The 16,929-nt window shown below is 38.3% G+C and overlaps 1 protein-coding gene across 1 annotated transcript; it reads right to left on the reverse strand.

Annotated features, from left to right (window-relative positions):
- Positions 1-7,096: 7,096 nt before the first annotated feature.
- On the reverse strand, positions 7,097-10,552 carry LOC110885298 (parthenolide synthase). The gene is made up of 2 exons (XM_022132976.2): positions 9,590-10,552; positions 7,097-7,777 (listed from the first exon to the last, which is right to left on the reverse strand). Exons 1-2 carry the CDS (start codon positions 10,505-10,507, stop codon positions 7,172-7,174), a joined length of 1,524 nt encoding a protein of 507 aa, XP_021988668.1. The 5' UTR covers positions 10,508-10,552; the 3' UTR covers positions 7,097-7,171.
- Positions 10,553-16,929: the final 6,377 nt, after the last annotated feature.

Below are 16,929 nucleotides of genomic sequence, written 5' to 3' on the forward strand. Positions count from 1 at the left end.
TCATCTGAAAATGAAGATTTCTGGATAAAATTGGAAAACAAAAACCTAAAAGCGAATGAATCAAAATTTCAGGAACAGATAAAAGTTTTGATGAATGAAAAATCTGTTCTTGAAAATTTGAAGACTAAGAATGAGAAAACTATCAAGTCTTATTTTGGGAGAATATCTCAGCTTGAAAGTGAAGCTGAGAATTCGAGGAACAAAATTGATGAACTTGAGAAGAAATTGAAAGGTTTTGTGACTAAATCTGACAGTTTGAGTTTTCCATGTCCAAAACCATTCAATTTTATGCCGATAAGTGAAAAGATTGAAGATTGTGATGAGAAAACTGATGATGAAAATGAGGAATTTTATTCAGCAGATGAATCTGAGACAAAATCTGATGCTGAAATTAAGAAAAAGGAGAAATTTTTGAAGTTAAAAGAAAAATTTCAGAAAACTGTTTTACACTCGACTGAAAAGGGAGAATGCTCTAAGCAGAAACCTGTGAAGAAGATTGTAAAACAGAAACAAAAGATTAAAAATGGAGAAAAAATCTCATCAGTTCAATCATCCAATCACAATCAAAAATCAAAAGATTTAAAAATTAAAAATTCAAAAATTGCTGGGTGCAGGACAGATCATAGTGCTTCAAAGTCAAAATCAGCAAAGGTGAGGAAGGAATATCACCAAGCCAAACAATGCTTTGATCTGAGCATTTGGACTAAAAATGGTGATAGGTACGATAACAGAATGTGTTATAGTTGTGGATATCACGGACACATTGCTGTTAACTGCCGATATTGGAGGTATGAGACCAGGAGGTGCTATAACTGCAACATCAAAGGTCACATTGCCAGAGATTGCCCGAGGAGATCAATGGGAAGATCAAGGGTTATGTCTCAGAAAGTGGCAAGAATTCCAGTCAAGGTCAAGCCCGAAGAACTAAAAGTTCGAGAACCAAAAGTTCAACAACCGAAAGTTCTAGAGACGAAAGTTAAACTTTCTCAGGGGCAGAAAGACCGACTGAGGAAGAAGAGGAAGAAAGCGAGAGAGTATCTCGAGAAAATTTTGTCCTCGGGTTCACCGAACAAAAAGATTGAAAGTTCTGATGAATCGATTCCTTCAGTTGCAAAAATAAGCAAGACGAATTCATCAGATACAAATCTGAGGACAGAACAGAGAGGGAAGAAGAAGGAAAAGGTCGGCGATGAATCTGACAGATCAAAGTCGGACAAGCCACCTGCAGGCAATGATTCTGGTATGGTAAAACCAGAGGAGCCATTGGTTAAGGTAAAAGTTGAGAATTCTAGTTTAGCAATGGATGATGCAAATTTTCCACCATTGTTGAGCAAGAATTCAAAATCACCCAAGGTCAGTCAGGCTTGGGTGAAATTGTTTAAATAGAAAAACCTGACTTGCCGGAGATCCCAAGATGGTATCGTGGATCATGAATCGGCACATTTCTTGAGAAATTTCACTTTGGTGATTTTTCGTCTCATAAGTGGTAAATCAGGGACATTAATTTGTACTTGATTTTCTACTGATGGTTTATGATCAAACTGGAAATGTTAAATCTTTAAAAGGTTTGAAGAAAACAAGATGATGAGATAACCCCGAACCTACAAATAGTTGGAACACAAACTAATTTTCCGGAAAAACCATTTTGATTGAAACAAACTTAAGTGTTTTGAAATCATTATGGGAAAATAGTTTGTTGTGAGGGGGAGTTCTGATTGTTTTTGCACGAGAATGGTGAATTGAGGTGATTCACATAATGTTGTCATATTTTTGTATAGTTTGTTTTTCAATTTTTCCTCAGAAAATCAAAATTGAAACATATTTTGATTTTAGGGGGAGTAAGAAAATTTTGAAAAATTTAAAAAAATTGAAAAATGAAAATGAGTTTTGTTGCAAAAAGAGGAGATGATAGTACATCGGTGGACTATCACAGCATGCTAGAGATTTGTAAAGACAAAATTGTTTTTAAACAAGTCTTACTAATGATGTGTCAGTAGGCTTCACACAGTTAGTAGATTGTATTCGAGATATAAACATAAAATCAAAACTTACTTATTTTGTGGGGAACACTACTTGGATATATAGGTAACCCCTGAAATCTCGTTTGAAAGGTTTCTTATTCTGGAATACTAGGTTCTTGTACTCAATTGATGTCTGGGGTATTATTCCGGGACTTCTGCTGAACGGTAGTTCTGACCTAGTCCCTGGCTAATACTTTCTTCATATGCTTGAAACATAGCATAAAGCCCTCAGCTGATTAGACAATAAAATTGATGATCAGTTGTTGTAGCTGAAAAGATCCTCTAAAGGGGACCCACTGCTAAGTCGAAGCTGATATCTCTCTGCTGAACGGAAGTTCTGACCTGAGATCCCTCAGTTCTCGCATTTTTCCCCTAATTTATATACAGATATCATTTGTAGTTATACTTACCTGTAGATCAGAATATTGGGATCTGGATACGGGAGTATATTCAAGAGGTGGGACACTCAAATAAGTCTAAGTTCTAAAACATTAAATACGTATCTTGAATCAATTGAAAATTTGTGTAGAGGTTTAAGTGGACAACAATACTGACAATCAGAAGTAAATTTGTTTTTAACATTTGCTGATTAATCAAGATCAACGGTGTTGGTGATATGTCTCAAAAACCGATATGATCCTCTTGCACAATCTCTCAAAAATAGTGTTCATTTCTGTATTTCTCTTAATTCAAAAATCCAAAAATATTGTATTTTTGTTTGATATTTGAAAACTACAAAAAGATTTTCGACAACAGAGTGTGAAGAACTGATTTTCGACATTTCAAGTGTAAAACATGTTGAACTTGTGGTTTGAGAGAGAGTGTTAAATTGTGAAGATTTGAAATGCAAAATTGGTTCATTAACTTGATGACTAAGTTGAATGGTAACCTACAGTTTGATCTTCATAATTTTTCTTATATGATTTGCTGTTTCATTAAGTTGAATTGCAAATTGTATTAGTTTGTAATAGTATGGTTGAGTTTTGCAGGTTTCTGATCCTGTTGCTACGAATAGCCAGGAGATACATCAGAACCAGAGGATAGCTTAAACAGAGAAAGCCAGGAGTTGATTTCAATGGTGATAACGATTTCCAGACAGAGATCTCAGCATTATGTTAGGGGGAGTCTGATGAAAGTTAGAGCCAGAGAATGATCCAGGCATATGATTCCAGGAAGGAATTCCTGAAGAAGATATTATTCCAGGCTGAGTTCCTGAAGAATGACAAAGAGAGAGAGAAGCCCGAAGACTGATCAAGACTGAAGAAGTGAAGACAGCATTGGTGTGACTCGATAGTCGACTCCATCAACATCTGAGGGGGAGTCTGTTGGTGCACTACATCTGCTGATTACGTCTTGTATCGAGTCAATGTCTTAGAACGTTAGATCTGGGCTTGAAATATGAGAAATAGTCAAAATGTATAGGTTTAAGATAGTTGGGCCGCTCATTAGTCCATTAGGCATGTGGGTCGCTCGAACGGACATTTATGGATCGCTCATGTGGTAGATTTCTGGGCCGCTGATGTGACATGGTTGGACCGCTTTTGTGGATCGCCAATACGAACATTATGTGTGGACTGCTTATTGGGCCTGTCCAATAAGCGGGTCCAGATCTTTATAAATACCTTTAGGGCGATTCCAGGTGTATCAGTTAGAACGTGGGGTAGAAATCGTACCGAGGTTCTGCCGGTGCGAGATTTGATTTGTAAACGTTTGAAATCAATAAACAAGTAGTTAAAAGTGATTTGCCTGCTGTTTCTACCTTAGTTTCTTGTTATTCCGCACCTGAAACCAAGGAGAAAGCCTCTGAACGACTCGTTCGGATCAGCACACGATCCTACAGTTAATTTTAATGAAGCAATGAAGATTGAATCTGCAAACCGCAACCTTTTTGACTTCCAAAAGAATGCATACACAAATAGTTCTAGTGGACGAACAATATGGTAACAAGAGTATGTTGTTCCAAGATCAATTCCAATTGCAGTTTTTGAATGTGCAAATCGCAATCGTTTTTGACTATGGGAACGGTGGCTATGCAAAATACAAATCATTATGTATTTGCTTCCTGATCTGGAATTGGAGAACTGTTGTGTATTTGCTTGCTGATCTAGAATTGTAGAACCGTTGTGTATCTGAATCAGGTTCTCAAACAAACACTACTAAAGATGAGTTGGTATTGAACCAAGAATATGGTAACAAGAGTATGTTGTTCCAAGATCAATTCCAATTGCACTTGATGAAACCGGAGCTGTTATCTCGGTTGTTCAGTACTTTCGTGATAAATACAATGTTCATCTTCGTTATCCTTTGCTTTGTGCAATTCAAGCAGGCACGGATGCTAAACGTACTGTTATTACATCCGAGACGATTCAAGTGAGTCCAATGAAGCAAGTGTCGGTCTATTCATTTGAGAGGAATCATTGCATTACATCCCTGTTGAAAAACATAATCGATAAATTTAGGAAAAATGGGGTTGAAAGATGATAACCCAACAGTGGAGGATCTCATTCGACAGCTTTGATAAATTCAGGGGTATTCTCAAATAATGTTTCCTAGATGTTTGAAGACCAACAAATGTCCAAAGTGCTGCTTCTTCGTTCGCGTGACGGAAAGCTACCACGTGACAGGAAGCTACCTTGCAAAAATTAAAATATTAAATCGACACCCTCAATACGCATCGTATAGGCCTATACGATGCGTATTACTTTTTGGTAGGGGACAATGACAGCCTTTGGTAGGTATAGAAGTTTGAACCCACCTCAATACGCATCGTATAGACTTATATGATGCATATTAAGGGTGTCGATTTAATCCCCCAAAATGTGCCAATAATACGACCCATTTATAATTTGACCAACACCACTAGTACAACCAATCAATATCTTTGTTCAGAAAAAAAATAATGAAATGATACTTGATGTGTCGATAAGATAACCATCCATATTTTAGTTTTTTAGATAAGGGTGTAAAGAGTGGTTAAACACTTGAGAGTGACAAACTAAAAAATCAACCAATATGTCAATTAGTGAAAAGTGTTTAAACTTTGGTGAAAAGTGTTGGCAATGATTAGACACTTGGTGAAGTGGTAAACTTTTTTTTTTTATTTTAAAAAGAAAGAAAAAGGTGTGATTGGTTGAGATTGGAATGGACCCCACCCCACACTACCCCCTCTCTCTCTCATACACTCCCTTCACCGCACGGCAAGCACTCACCAAATTGGCAAATGTTTGATCGGTAAACTTAATTGGCAATGGTTTGCCACTCTTTGCCGCTTCGGTAAAGTGGTTTTACCGAATACCACTCCGAACACCCTAATTAATTGAGATGATATTTTGTTGCAATTTCGACATTTTTTCTAACCTAAAATAAGTTGGTTGTTCAAGAAAGAACTCTACGCAAATAAATAAATCACTGCAAATAACCTATCCATTTTTAAAACTTAAAAGTATATTATCTACCAATATATGCGCTTTGATATCTTTTTTTGGTCAACCGAAATGTAGAAATTATTGGGTAGGGCTTACGATTTCTTCTTTCGGTATTTTTTTTATTAAGTTTTGGCTTTTCCTCTAGATGCCGCGGAAAATAACGAGGAGAGTGGGAATCGAAACTGAGTCACAAGGAACACTAATTCTTTCCCCAACCACTCCACCACTAATTAATTCTGAATTAGTTCTCTAAGTTCGAGTATTTTGTTCTTTGATTTAATTCTGTTGTCACAGAATACAGAAAGAAAGAGCTTATCAATGATAATGAACCCTCATATTACAGGAAACTGATATATTTTACATTAACATATTTTATTTTTTATTTTCCATTACATAATATGTCTTATTTATATTTTTTATGTAAGTGCGCTTTTATATTCTCAGGTCCACTCTTTATTTGCGCCTTTCACCTAGGCCCTAAGCGGAGCCTTAGCGCCTTGAGCGCGCTTCCCGCCTTTGATAACCATGATATATTGCATCTCGTTCCACCATTTTACGGTACGTTTTATCAAGTTTTGAAACAAGGCCTTCTGAGACTGATGGATTATTAACTTTTTGTCTCTACTATCTTCTATTCTTTTTGCAGGGTATCGACACTCAAAGAAGACAACATAGACCCTCCAACATCCGGGATCTATGAGATACCTGGGGAGCCCGCATTGGTTATTAACAGGGTGCCTCCTGTATGCACCGGTGACAATGATAATATTATTCTCTGCAAGGTTGAGAATAATGTAGATTCTAAAATGAGCGAGTCCTTTGGTGGGTGGTTTGAAGGTAGGGAGGTTCAGAAGTCATTCGGTAGGAAATTGTTTAACGGGAAAGTTACTGAATTTGACAGAGAAACGGGTTGGTATAGAGTGGTTTATGAAGATGGAGATTTTGAAGATCTTGAATGGCATGAGTTGCAAGAAGTGCTTATACCTCTTGGTGTTACAATTCCATTGAAGACATTAGCATCCAAAGTCATCAAGAAAAAGCTGAAAGATGATAAAAAATCCGGGAGGTCTGTTACTAAACCCAAAATCCGCCAGCATAAACGATTTAAGTTCCGGGGTGGAGAGAATAAATGTTAAAGTAAAGGATTAAGCAGGTGCGCAGATAGTTTGGAAACCTTAGCATGAGCCATGAAGGCATCTGATACGTTTTGTTTGCATTGTAAAAATGAAAATTTGCAAGGATCGCAGTAAGGGTGTGTGGGATTGAACAGAGGATCAACATAGTGTATGTTTACATAATTTTGTGAAAGAAACCTGGATTAACAAAGACATATATCGGTTAGTACGTAAGTTAATATGAGTTTGGCCATTTATGTTATTGTCTGAGATTAGAGCTAAAAGTTATTTGAATAGAGCAAATCTTGTAGTCAAAATATGAAAGATCATATTCTTTTACCGGCGTAAGTGCTTTCATGTCTTCTTTAATTAGTTGATAGATAGAATCATTCTCCATAGAAGATAAGTTAATTAAATTATGAACAAAATCTTTGTCATCGTCACTTCTGCATTGTTATGATTATGATGTTCGTCGACATCATTTATGTATAAGCATTAAGATTACTAAAACATTTCTCTAGCTTACAGTTCCATCTGCCAAATAAAACATTGAATATATGGATTTCTTATTCAAACACTTAGTTTTATACATAAAAAAGCTGATTACTTACTAATCATCCCAATTATACTTTGCGGGCACAAGGCGAAGTGGTACTTTCTTATGGAGAACTAAGATACCCTCTTCTTGCATATTCAAATCTTCACTTTTAACTCCATCAGGAACTTCCCAATCAAACCAGTAAAGAAGGTTTGCTATCACAAACTCAACAGTTGCAGGAGCCATGTTCTTGGCTGGACACGATCTTCGTCCACCCCCAAACGGGACCATCTCAAAATCAACCTCAAACTTCTCAAACCTTTCTGGATAGAAGTCAGCCGCATTCTCTCCCCAAGTGCTTGGATCTCTTCCTATTCCCCACGCGTTGATTAAAGCACTCGTCCCAGGTATGACGTCATAACCGCCAATTTGACAATGGCTCATGCATTCATGTGGGATTAATAATGGCGCAGGAGCGTGTAGTCTTAATGTTTCTTTTACCACCATTTTCAAGTATGTCATTTTTGCAATGTCCAATACATCTACTTTGGGTGTTCGTCTTGTGTGGTTTCGGATTTCAGTTTGCAACTTTTGCTTCACTCTAACGCTTCTGGCGATCTCAGACATTGCCCACACCAACGTCACAAGAGTCGTATCAACTCCGCCAGTGAGTACGTCCTGCCAGTATATTTCATTAGTAACATATTATGTACATTGCTTAACCCGCTTATTTTTAAATAATATGTATTCGGAAAATTTATTCAATGTAATCGATCCGTATCTAATTATCAATGTCTATTTTTTGACCGACACCATTCGCTCATTAAGTCCTGTCTGTTGTCCAGAAAAAAAAAATAACACTTACCGTGTTCTACCTTTTTAGATAATTACTTGAAGTGATTTGTTGGGATTTCGACAATTTTTTCAACCAACAATTAGCCTGTTATTGTTGCTAAAAACACACACTGAGTAGGAGCATAAGCACCTGCTTATATTACATATTTTTGCTAAAGTCATTTATTACATATTTCCTCAACCTAAAAAAAATAATTACATATTTCCTCGGGAAGGGGAAATATGTAAAAAACCAATTACATATGTAAAAAATCAATTTATATAAAATGAACCTATGACCATGGATATAAATAACCATAAGTTGCCTGATGTTTAGTACACACATTGAGTAGGTTTGAACTTACTAGTGGTGTTAAGTAACTTTACGGGTCAAATTTGATATTAGCATAACCCAAATACGACAAGAAGCTGAATACTGGGTTAGGCATCTAATGCCGAACATGACATGAGTTTTCGCGGTTGACATTGACATAAATACTTTAATTCGTTTTGTTCTTTGTCATATCAATACTCTGAAATCATGAATCTATAACAAAAAAAAAAAAAAATACGGGTGTGTATTTAATAAGTAAGTTCAAGTTATTAAATACCACCAATTTGTCATACTTTTCTCTTAGGTATGCCGGGGTGGTACCGTTATTCTATAACGGAAATATAATCAACGCGTGATGGGCCGCCGCCGGTTCTTCTTCAACGCGTTATTTTATAACGCAAACCCCGATTTCGTGATGTATTCAACGCGTTATGGTTTATTTTTTTGAGGGTATTTGTTGGTTGGGGGGAATTGTTGGGTGTGGTGGTGAGTGATGACCACCCCCACTAAAAATGGTTGTGAGTGATGGAAAAATGGTCAATGACATGACAAAACTTGATTGGTGCTTGTGAGTGATAAATTCTATCACTAGTGAACCACCCCTAGTCCCCTTATGTCATAACTTTTCAATGTGATTTTATCTATTGTGAAAATCACAAAAAGTGAATCTTAAAAATACTACCCCTCATATTTTTAGTGTGAATTATGTCAGTTTGTAGTAACACATGTCAGTCTCACATTCATCCCATAATATATGTCCAATGAGCTCAAACATGTCACAAATATAAAAACTATGGTCTATATAAAAAAGTGAGTTTGATAAATATTAATTTTAGTAAATTTGTTGGTTGAACTTGTCAGTTTTTTAAATTTTTCTCTCTCGTTAACTTATTTATTGTTATTTCAGTTTGAACAGAAAAAAAGCAGTGAAGACTGGAGATGAACTTTTGTGGTATTTACTTTTTAGATAATTACCTTTTTAGATAATTTTTTAGATATTTAGAAAGAATAAGTTGGTTGCTAAAGATCCAACTCAACACAAATAAATAAATCACTTTAATATATGCAATTAGTGATCCCCAGCCCAAGTGGTTGGGAGGAGGTCAGGAGTTTTCCCTCTTGGGGGTTTCTTCTGGAGGGGTGCAGGTTCGAGTCCACTCTGGTACCAATATTGGGTAATTCCAGTGCGGCTGGACCTTAGGGGGGGCCTGGGATTCGAACCCGCAGTGCGGGCGAATTTCTTAAGGGGAGTGAACCGTTAACCGTTCAAAAAAAAAAAAATTAGCCTATCCATTGTAAAAACTTAAAAGTGTATTATTTACCATTATAAGCGCTTTGACATCTTCTTTGGTCAACCGATGGCCAGAAGTATTATCTTCGGAAGACAACTCAAGTAAAGCATGCACAAAATCCTTTTCATCATCAGTTACTTCTGCAATTTGATTCTTATGATCATCGATGATCGACTCGATGTATGCATCAAGATTAGTAAAGCATGTCTCGAGCTTATCGTTCCATCCACTAACATAATCTATAAATCGGCCCGCCCATGGAAAAGAATCCCCGAGCCCTCCACCCAACATTTCCAGGGCTTCATCAACCAACACTTCCCATGATGGACCCTTAATTGGTTGTTGTCTATAGTTGTTACCAAACGCCACCTTGCACACCACCCCTTTCACCGTTGCTAAAAACAACTTGTTTAGGTTTACTGCAACGTTTGGTGGATGTGACCCTATTGAACGAACCATGGTTTCAATCTCGGACACCAACAAATGATTAAACAATCGAGCTCTTTTGGGACCAAGGAACTCAGACACCAAAATCTTGCGCATCTCCCTTCGGTGATCGCTTGGAGGGGAGAATGCGATGTCCAAGTAGTTGTAAGTTAGCCGCTTCACGCCTTTGGACAATGGACGGGAACAAAATATGTGATCGTGTGTTTTCAAGACTTGTTTGGCCATTGCAGGGGAAGAGATGATAAGGTATGGTTTTGAGCCAATATAAAATAGCATAACTGGACCATATTCTTTGGAGAGTTGCCAAAGCGCTTGGTGACGAGGTTTACCTATTAGTTTGTGCAAGTTTCCAATTATTGGAAGCTTTGGAGGGTTAGGGGGAAGCTTAGGGGCTGTTATGGATGATCTATTTGATATTAGAGTGTATAGAAACGTGAAGAACATGAAGAAGACTAGTGCTGTTGTAAGAAGCCATGAAGGGAAGATAGTGAAGATCTCCATGTGGTTGATTTCGTGTGCAGATTTAATGGTAATATATAGGTATGTATATATAGGGTTTTGATTATTTAGAACTCCAAAATATCTAATAATTTCGAGAACTAATAACAACCAAGCAATTTTTATTCATTTATTTGGTATTACTTGAGAGTAGTTTTACCGTTTACCCTATTAATTATCATTTTTCCCCCTCACCAAACTAGTGTTCAATTTTGTACAATTTTTTAATGCACCATCGAATACTTTGCACTGCCATTTATTGCATATGACTTTTTTTAGGTGGTGAGATCAATGTGTGAGAGATGATGAGTAATCTTGAGAGAGAGAGAGAAAGAAAAAGGGGTGTATGGTACAGACAAGTAAGTAAAGCATATGATAGAAGTCCTAATGCAGCCACAACTCCACACTACGTCAGAACAAGCTCTTGCTGGCCATAAGACTATGGGGTATGGAGCGGGAGTTGGGGCGTGGGTTGGGTACAAACGTCCAAGTCACCACCCCGGGTGGGCTTGGGTTTCGGCGTGGCCCCATTGGCGTGGGTTTCCGCCCGGGCGTGGGGCGGGGCTATGAACCTGACATGGCGGGATCTCATTGGCCAACAAAACTAGCCGTTTGGGCTAGCCGTTGGGCATTAATTTTATAAGGTGGAGATACAATAGGAAGTTTATTTGGCTAGGAAGGATAGGAAGTGATCTTGACCATCCATTAAGTTAATCAAGGGCTAAGATTAAATCAGGGAAATTGAAAAGAAGAAAAGAGGCGCGTGAGTTTGTTCAAGGGCATTCTAGTCAATCCAAGCCAATAGTTTCTCTCTCCTCCAATTCCCCCCCCCCCCATTTTTTAAACGTTAATAACTCTTTCATACGATAATATTTTTTTATTAAAATTGCACCAAAAAAACGAGCGTTTTTTTATCTTTAAAACGAGTATACTATTGCTATATTTTAAAAAAAAAAATTTTAAACCCAGTTGCGTAAAACGCAATAGAAAAACCACGTAAAACGCAATGAAAAAAAAACCTAAAAAATGACATTTTTCTAAAACGCAATGCACCAAAAACACAAAGAAATGACTTATTTGTAAAACGCAATGGCCAGAAAACACATAGAAATGTCTTATTTGTAAAACGCAATGGCCAGAAAACACATAAAAAAGTGTTTAACTAAAACGCAATGCACCAAAAACACAAAGAAATGACTTATTTGTAAAACGCAATGGCCAGAATACACTTAAAATGTCTGTTTTCTAAAACGCAATGGACTGAAAACACATAAAAAAGTGTTTTACCTAAAACGCAATGCACAAAAAACACAAACAAATGTCTTATATGTAAAACGCAATGGCCAGAAAACACTTAAAAATGACTCATTCTAAAACGCAATGGACTGAAAACACCTAAAAAATGTGTTTTATCTAAAACGCAATGACTAAAAACACTTAAAAATGTGTTTTTTTTTTTCTAAAACGTAATAGCCAGAAATCACATAAAACTCTCTTATTTCTAAAACGCAATGGACACATAAAACTGCCTGTCATTGTGAACTTTCGGAATTGTCTACAAATTACTGTCTTCGAAATGAGCCAATTTCTGGAAAATTAAGTTTTCTGATGCGTTTTTAGTGCAGCTCAACCCCAGCCAGGGGCTCTGCCCCTTGGACCCCGCCAGGGGCTGCCGCCCCCGGACCCCCGCAAAGATCGTAAAACGCAATGACTAAATCAAAAACCCAGATCATGAAAATGAAATTAAAGAATTTCTTACATGGATTGAAGCCGATTTCTTCATCAATTGACGAAATTTGAATGATATAAACACTTATCAACGCTCGAATCGAACGAATCGAGTGATTATCTCCAAAATCACACGAAAAACGAGATTTTTTTATGAAATTAAACTGGGTTTTCTTCAAAAAAAAGCTGAAGAACACGTTGATCGGGTTCTGAATCATTGATTGGTGATGAAAATCGCACTATAATGTAGTGATTATTGAGATAGAAAGTGAAGAAATAGTTGAAGATGGTGGGTTTTGAAAATGGTGGGTTTTTGAATTTACTGGGTTTTGAAAAAGGAAGAAGAAGGAGTTGGATTGACTAAAATACCCTTTCTCTTTATTTTAAAATTTGCCACATGTCATAATCCTATGGCTTCCTATCCTTCCTAGCGAAAATTAACTTCCTATTTGATCTTTTCCCTAATTTTATAATAAAAAACTTTTTTCCTATATAAATACCTTACCATATTTAACGTTTTTCTTACACAATATCAAACACATAAAACACAATCTTGCCATGAGTTCTTTAAGTTCAAGTGAATCGTCATCATCATCTGACGATGGTGCGGAAATATTTCTACAAACGATCGCGACGGTGGTGAAAGCTATCGTGCAAGACGATGAGGAAGAGACTTCGAAACCTAAACGGAGGAGGTACATCATTCATGAACGCCACACTGCTAACAATTTGTTGGTAAGCGATTATTTCTCAGCCGAACCTAAATATGATGAAAAAATGTTTAGGCGTCGTTTTCGTATGAGTAGAAACTTATTTTTAAGGATATCTAGGGATCTTGAGGAGAAGTATGTTTAGGCATCGTTTTCGTATGGGTACTACCACCTAGTTGATGGGATTTACCCGGAGTGGGTTTTTTTCGTAAAATCGTTCACAAGACACAGTACCATAGATCCAAAGAGATTAAAGTTTAACAGGGTCCAAATGGCTGCAAGTAAAGACGTCGAGCGAGCGTTCGGTGTTTTGAAGAAAAGGTGGCGAATATTGGCAATGCCTTGTCGACTATGGGACAAGGATCAGATTGGAAACGTGATGTACGCATGTATCATTCTTCACAACATGATTTTGGAGGATGAAGGTAGAGCGGCCGTTACCTACTATGATGCCGATGACCCCCAACCAGATAACGTAACAGTTACAGACGAAGATAAATCAACAAATTAATTTTTGATCAAGTCAAGGAATATACGGGCGTGCCAGGGGCCGCACGACCGTGCGTTTCCGGGATCTTGTTGCACGGACTGATGCACTGGTCGTTCATCACCGGGATTTGGCTGAACATCGGATCCGCACGGGGTGCAAGGTATGGCACGACCGTGCGTCAACGGGATTATCTTGAACGCCTAGTCGCACCCTCGTTCACTGCCGGGCTGTGCTGCACTTGTCGGAACCGCACGGTCGTTCATCATGTCGCACGACCGTTCGGTTTGCCCAGGTCAGAAACTTCACAGAATGTTCGCAGCTTTGTCGTTTCGTCCGGAAAGTCCTCGTTTTCACTATCATCTTGTCTGGTATGCTGTTTTAGGCCTGTAAACAAAAGTATACTTGATTAAGTATCCGAATGACGGTTTTACGGCCAAAAACACATAAAATGGGGATAAAATGGGGGACTAAAATATGTGTAAATTAGCGAATATCAAATCTCCCCACACTTGAACCTTGCTTGTCCTCAAGCAAGCTAAACTAAAATGCAATAAAAGATAGAATCAAACAAGAACGATAATTTACACACTATTTTATTGAAAACAACTATAAACGGTTAGCCGGTTTTTCGAAAGACAACATCAAAAGACTCAAACCCAACAAGCATATGCAAATATATAGCGACAACCAAAAAGCCGTGACTTCACATTTAATTGACTCAACATGTTAATCTTCACACAACTCACAATGTTCACACACACTCGGTTTTATTTATGAACCATACATAAAATGTGTACGTGCAAACACTCAATGCCTCGTCAATGAAATGTGTAATATCATAAGCTTGTCATAAGATCTCGTCTCCACCAACTAACATGCGAAAAAGTGTAAATCAAGAGGTCTTTACGGGTTGTAACGTTAGGCTTGGGTGAAGGGTATGGAAATGGAAATTTAAAGTGGCGAAATGGTTAAAACTCGGTTTTAGCATTTAACTAGCGACAAACAATACAACTATACATACAAATGCCTTAAAAAGGCGACTATTGCGCAATCGAGCTCATCAACGAAATTTTAACATTTAAGCCTTCAAAATTGCTCGAATTTTGTCAACTTCACCCTATTTTAGGGTGTTTTATTTTCTGTTTTGTTTTTTTGAAACATATTATACAATAAACTAAAACAAACGCTAGTTAAACGATTCTTTTGACCGAGTTTCAACACAAAAGGTTTAAAACATAAAAAGGCTACATTTGGCTAAGTGGGCGAATATGTTGGGTAAACAAAGATAAATGGGAAGGCTCGATATGGTTAATCCTAAAGGGTAACATAGGGTTTACGGGAAACACAACACAAAGAACAAGGCTAACAACAAAAGGGGTAATCTAAGTGCCTCTATCACTTCTACACAATTCCGTAAGTTCATGGTCTTAACAAAGCATTCTAGTGACAAGTTCTAAATTACACATGACATCCGGCTCACTCCTACTCCGAAATGAACAAATATAAAACAATATCAAGGCTCAAATATGCTCACGTAACGGAAGGAATGGGTAAAAGTGTGAAAACTATCATGCAAGTCTTTCTTTGTTTGTCACGCTTTCCGGTTTTCTTTTTCAAAATTTATTTTGCTTGTCGGGTTTTTTATCAAGCCCGAAGCTTTCTAAAACACAACCAACCAGTTTATTACTAAAGAAAATATGTACAAAATACTGACATTTTTGAATGATTTTTCTGATTTTTTTAGACGACAAACAAAGTTAACAAAGTTAACCCCCTCCCCACACTTGAACTTCGCATTGTCCCCAATGCGAAACCCGAAATATAGAGAAAAAAGATAATAGTACTCCCCTCAAGATGATATCTGATGAAACGAGACTTCCAAAGCTGTGTCTGTCATATGCTCCGGTCAAAGACTTGATAGCCAAAATCTGCATGTACGTCACAAGGTACAACAAAACAGAACAGAAATAAAATAAACCCAAATAAACCATAATTTACATAAACGAACTACCAATCCAAACAAAGACATGACATAAAGTAAAGTGTCTGAAAAATAAAATACATTCCGAGGGTGTTTGAAATACTACGCAAAATGAACACCCGAAATATAAAGTACTAAAACATGATAACCATCATCAACGAACAACACCACCATCTCCTACTCGTCATCACCATCATCATCTCTTGTGAAGGACGGGCCCGCATCACCATAACCAGGTGGGTTACACAGTGGGAACTGTGGAGGGTGCTGAAAGTAGTCGGGATATGCATGATGCATCTCCCCGAATAAGTATGAAAATCCGGTACTCACCCCCTGGTATAAACTCTCCTGGTTATGCCTAAGCTGATCCTTAGTGGCCCTGAGCTGATCCTGACTAGTCCTAATCTGGTCGATATAAGTCCCATGCTGCTCCTACGTAACTCGCATCTGTTGGAACTGCTGATAAAACTCTGGCCACTCCTGATGCTGGTGGTAATCATGGTGCTGCGGTGAATGTGGCGGTGTCTGTGGCTGGTGTGGTGGTGTGTGCGGCTCAAGCTGCTCCTCCATGTCTTCATCCTCATCCGTTTCTGGAAGTGGGGGCAACGGGTCCCAGACCTCGTTGTTGAGCCCCCTCAACCTATCCCCATGATCCGTTTCTGCGATAACCCCCTTCGCCTTCAACGAACGGATATCAACAAATACGCCCTCAGTCACCGGTGTAAGACCCTCAACTACCTCGTCTGTCATCAACCCCAAGCCATATGCGATCTGAGTCACATACTGACCCCAATGAATCTGACTGTTGGGGGTGCGACCGGAACTATTCATGAAGTATTCAGCCATCCGTGCAGCGAAGTTTATATGTGCTCCTTCCGCTAGCGCATATAAAAAAATAAGATCCGGTGTTGGACAGTTGCCTAAACTGTCCATGCGGCCGCAGGTGGTGTGGCTGAATGTGTGGTGCATAATTTGATGCAATGGGTCGCGTAACCTTGAGGCTTTTGACATTCGAGGGTCATACGGGTCTCCAACCGCAATTTGCGCCCAAAAGTCGCCCCGATCAACCTCGCTGGGGAAGGTGAACTCGTCTGTGAAGAGCTCGGAATCCATATCCTCGTCGGTGTAAATTCCAAGTCTTCGCCCCAACCTTCCCACCGACCATTTATGCCACCGACCGCCCAGTCTGAAATTTACCCTCTTTTTGTGGCGGAAGTCGGGGACCTTGTGTGCTTTAGGCTTCTCGTATGAGTATGTGGCGAAAAACTCAATCGTAAGCTCTAGGTAAATTGGGCGGTTGATATTCACTAGACGCGCAAGTGGGACCGTCAACATGTTTTCTAGACGGTCACGCTGATTTAGTTCAGCCGTGACATCCCAATCAAGCCTCCTAGGGACACCAAACTGCCCTCGCCTTCTCCATAGGGCATCACGTTTTAGGATACAAAGAGCTGCTCGTTTATCATTGGGGTTAAACTGAAGGAAGGGATGATCCATCTGCATGAGGAATATAGTT

This window comes from Helianthus annuus, chromosome 7 (genome assembly GCF_002127325.2).
Source record: "Helianthus annuus cultivar XRQ/B chromosome 7, HanXRQr2.0-SUNRISE, whole genome shotgun sequence".
Classification (NCBI taxonomy): Eukaryota; Viridiplantae; Streptophyta; class Magnoliopsida; order Asterales; family Asteraceae; genus Helianthus; species Helianthus annuus.

What these genes read in the sequence shown, in the direction of transcription:
- LOC110885298 (XM_022132976.2), bottom strand. Translation starts at nt 10,507, where the DNA reads ATGGAGATCTTCACTATCTTCCCTTCATGGCTTCTTACAACAGCACTA. An exon ending in ATGTCAAAGCGCTTATAATG is followed by an intron (nt 7,778 to 9,589) that starts GTAAATAATACA and finishes ATATACTGGCAG; the next exon opens with GACGTACTCACTGGCGGAGT.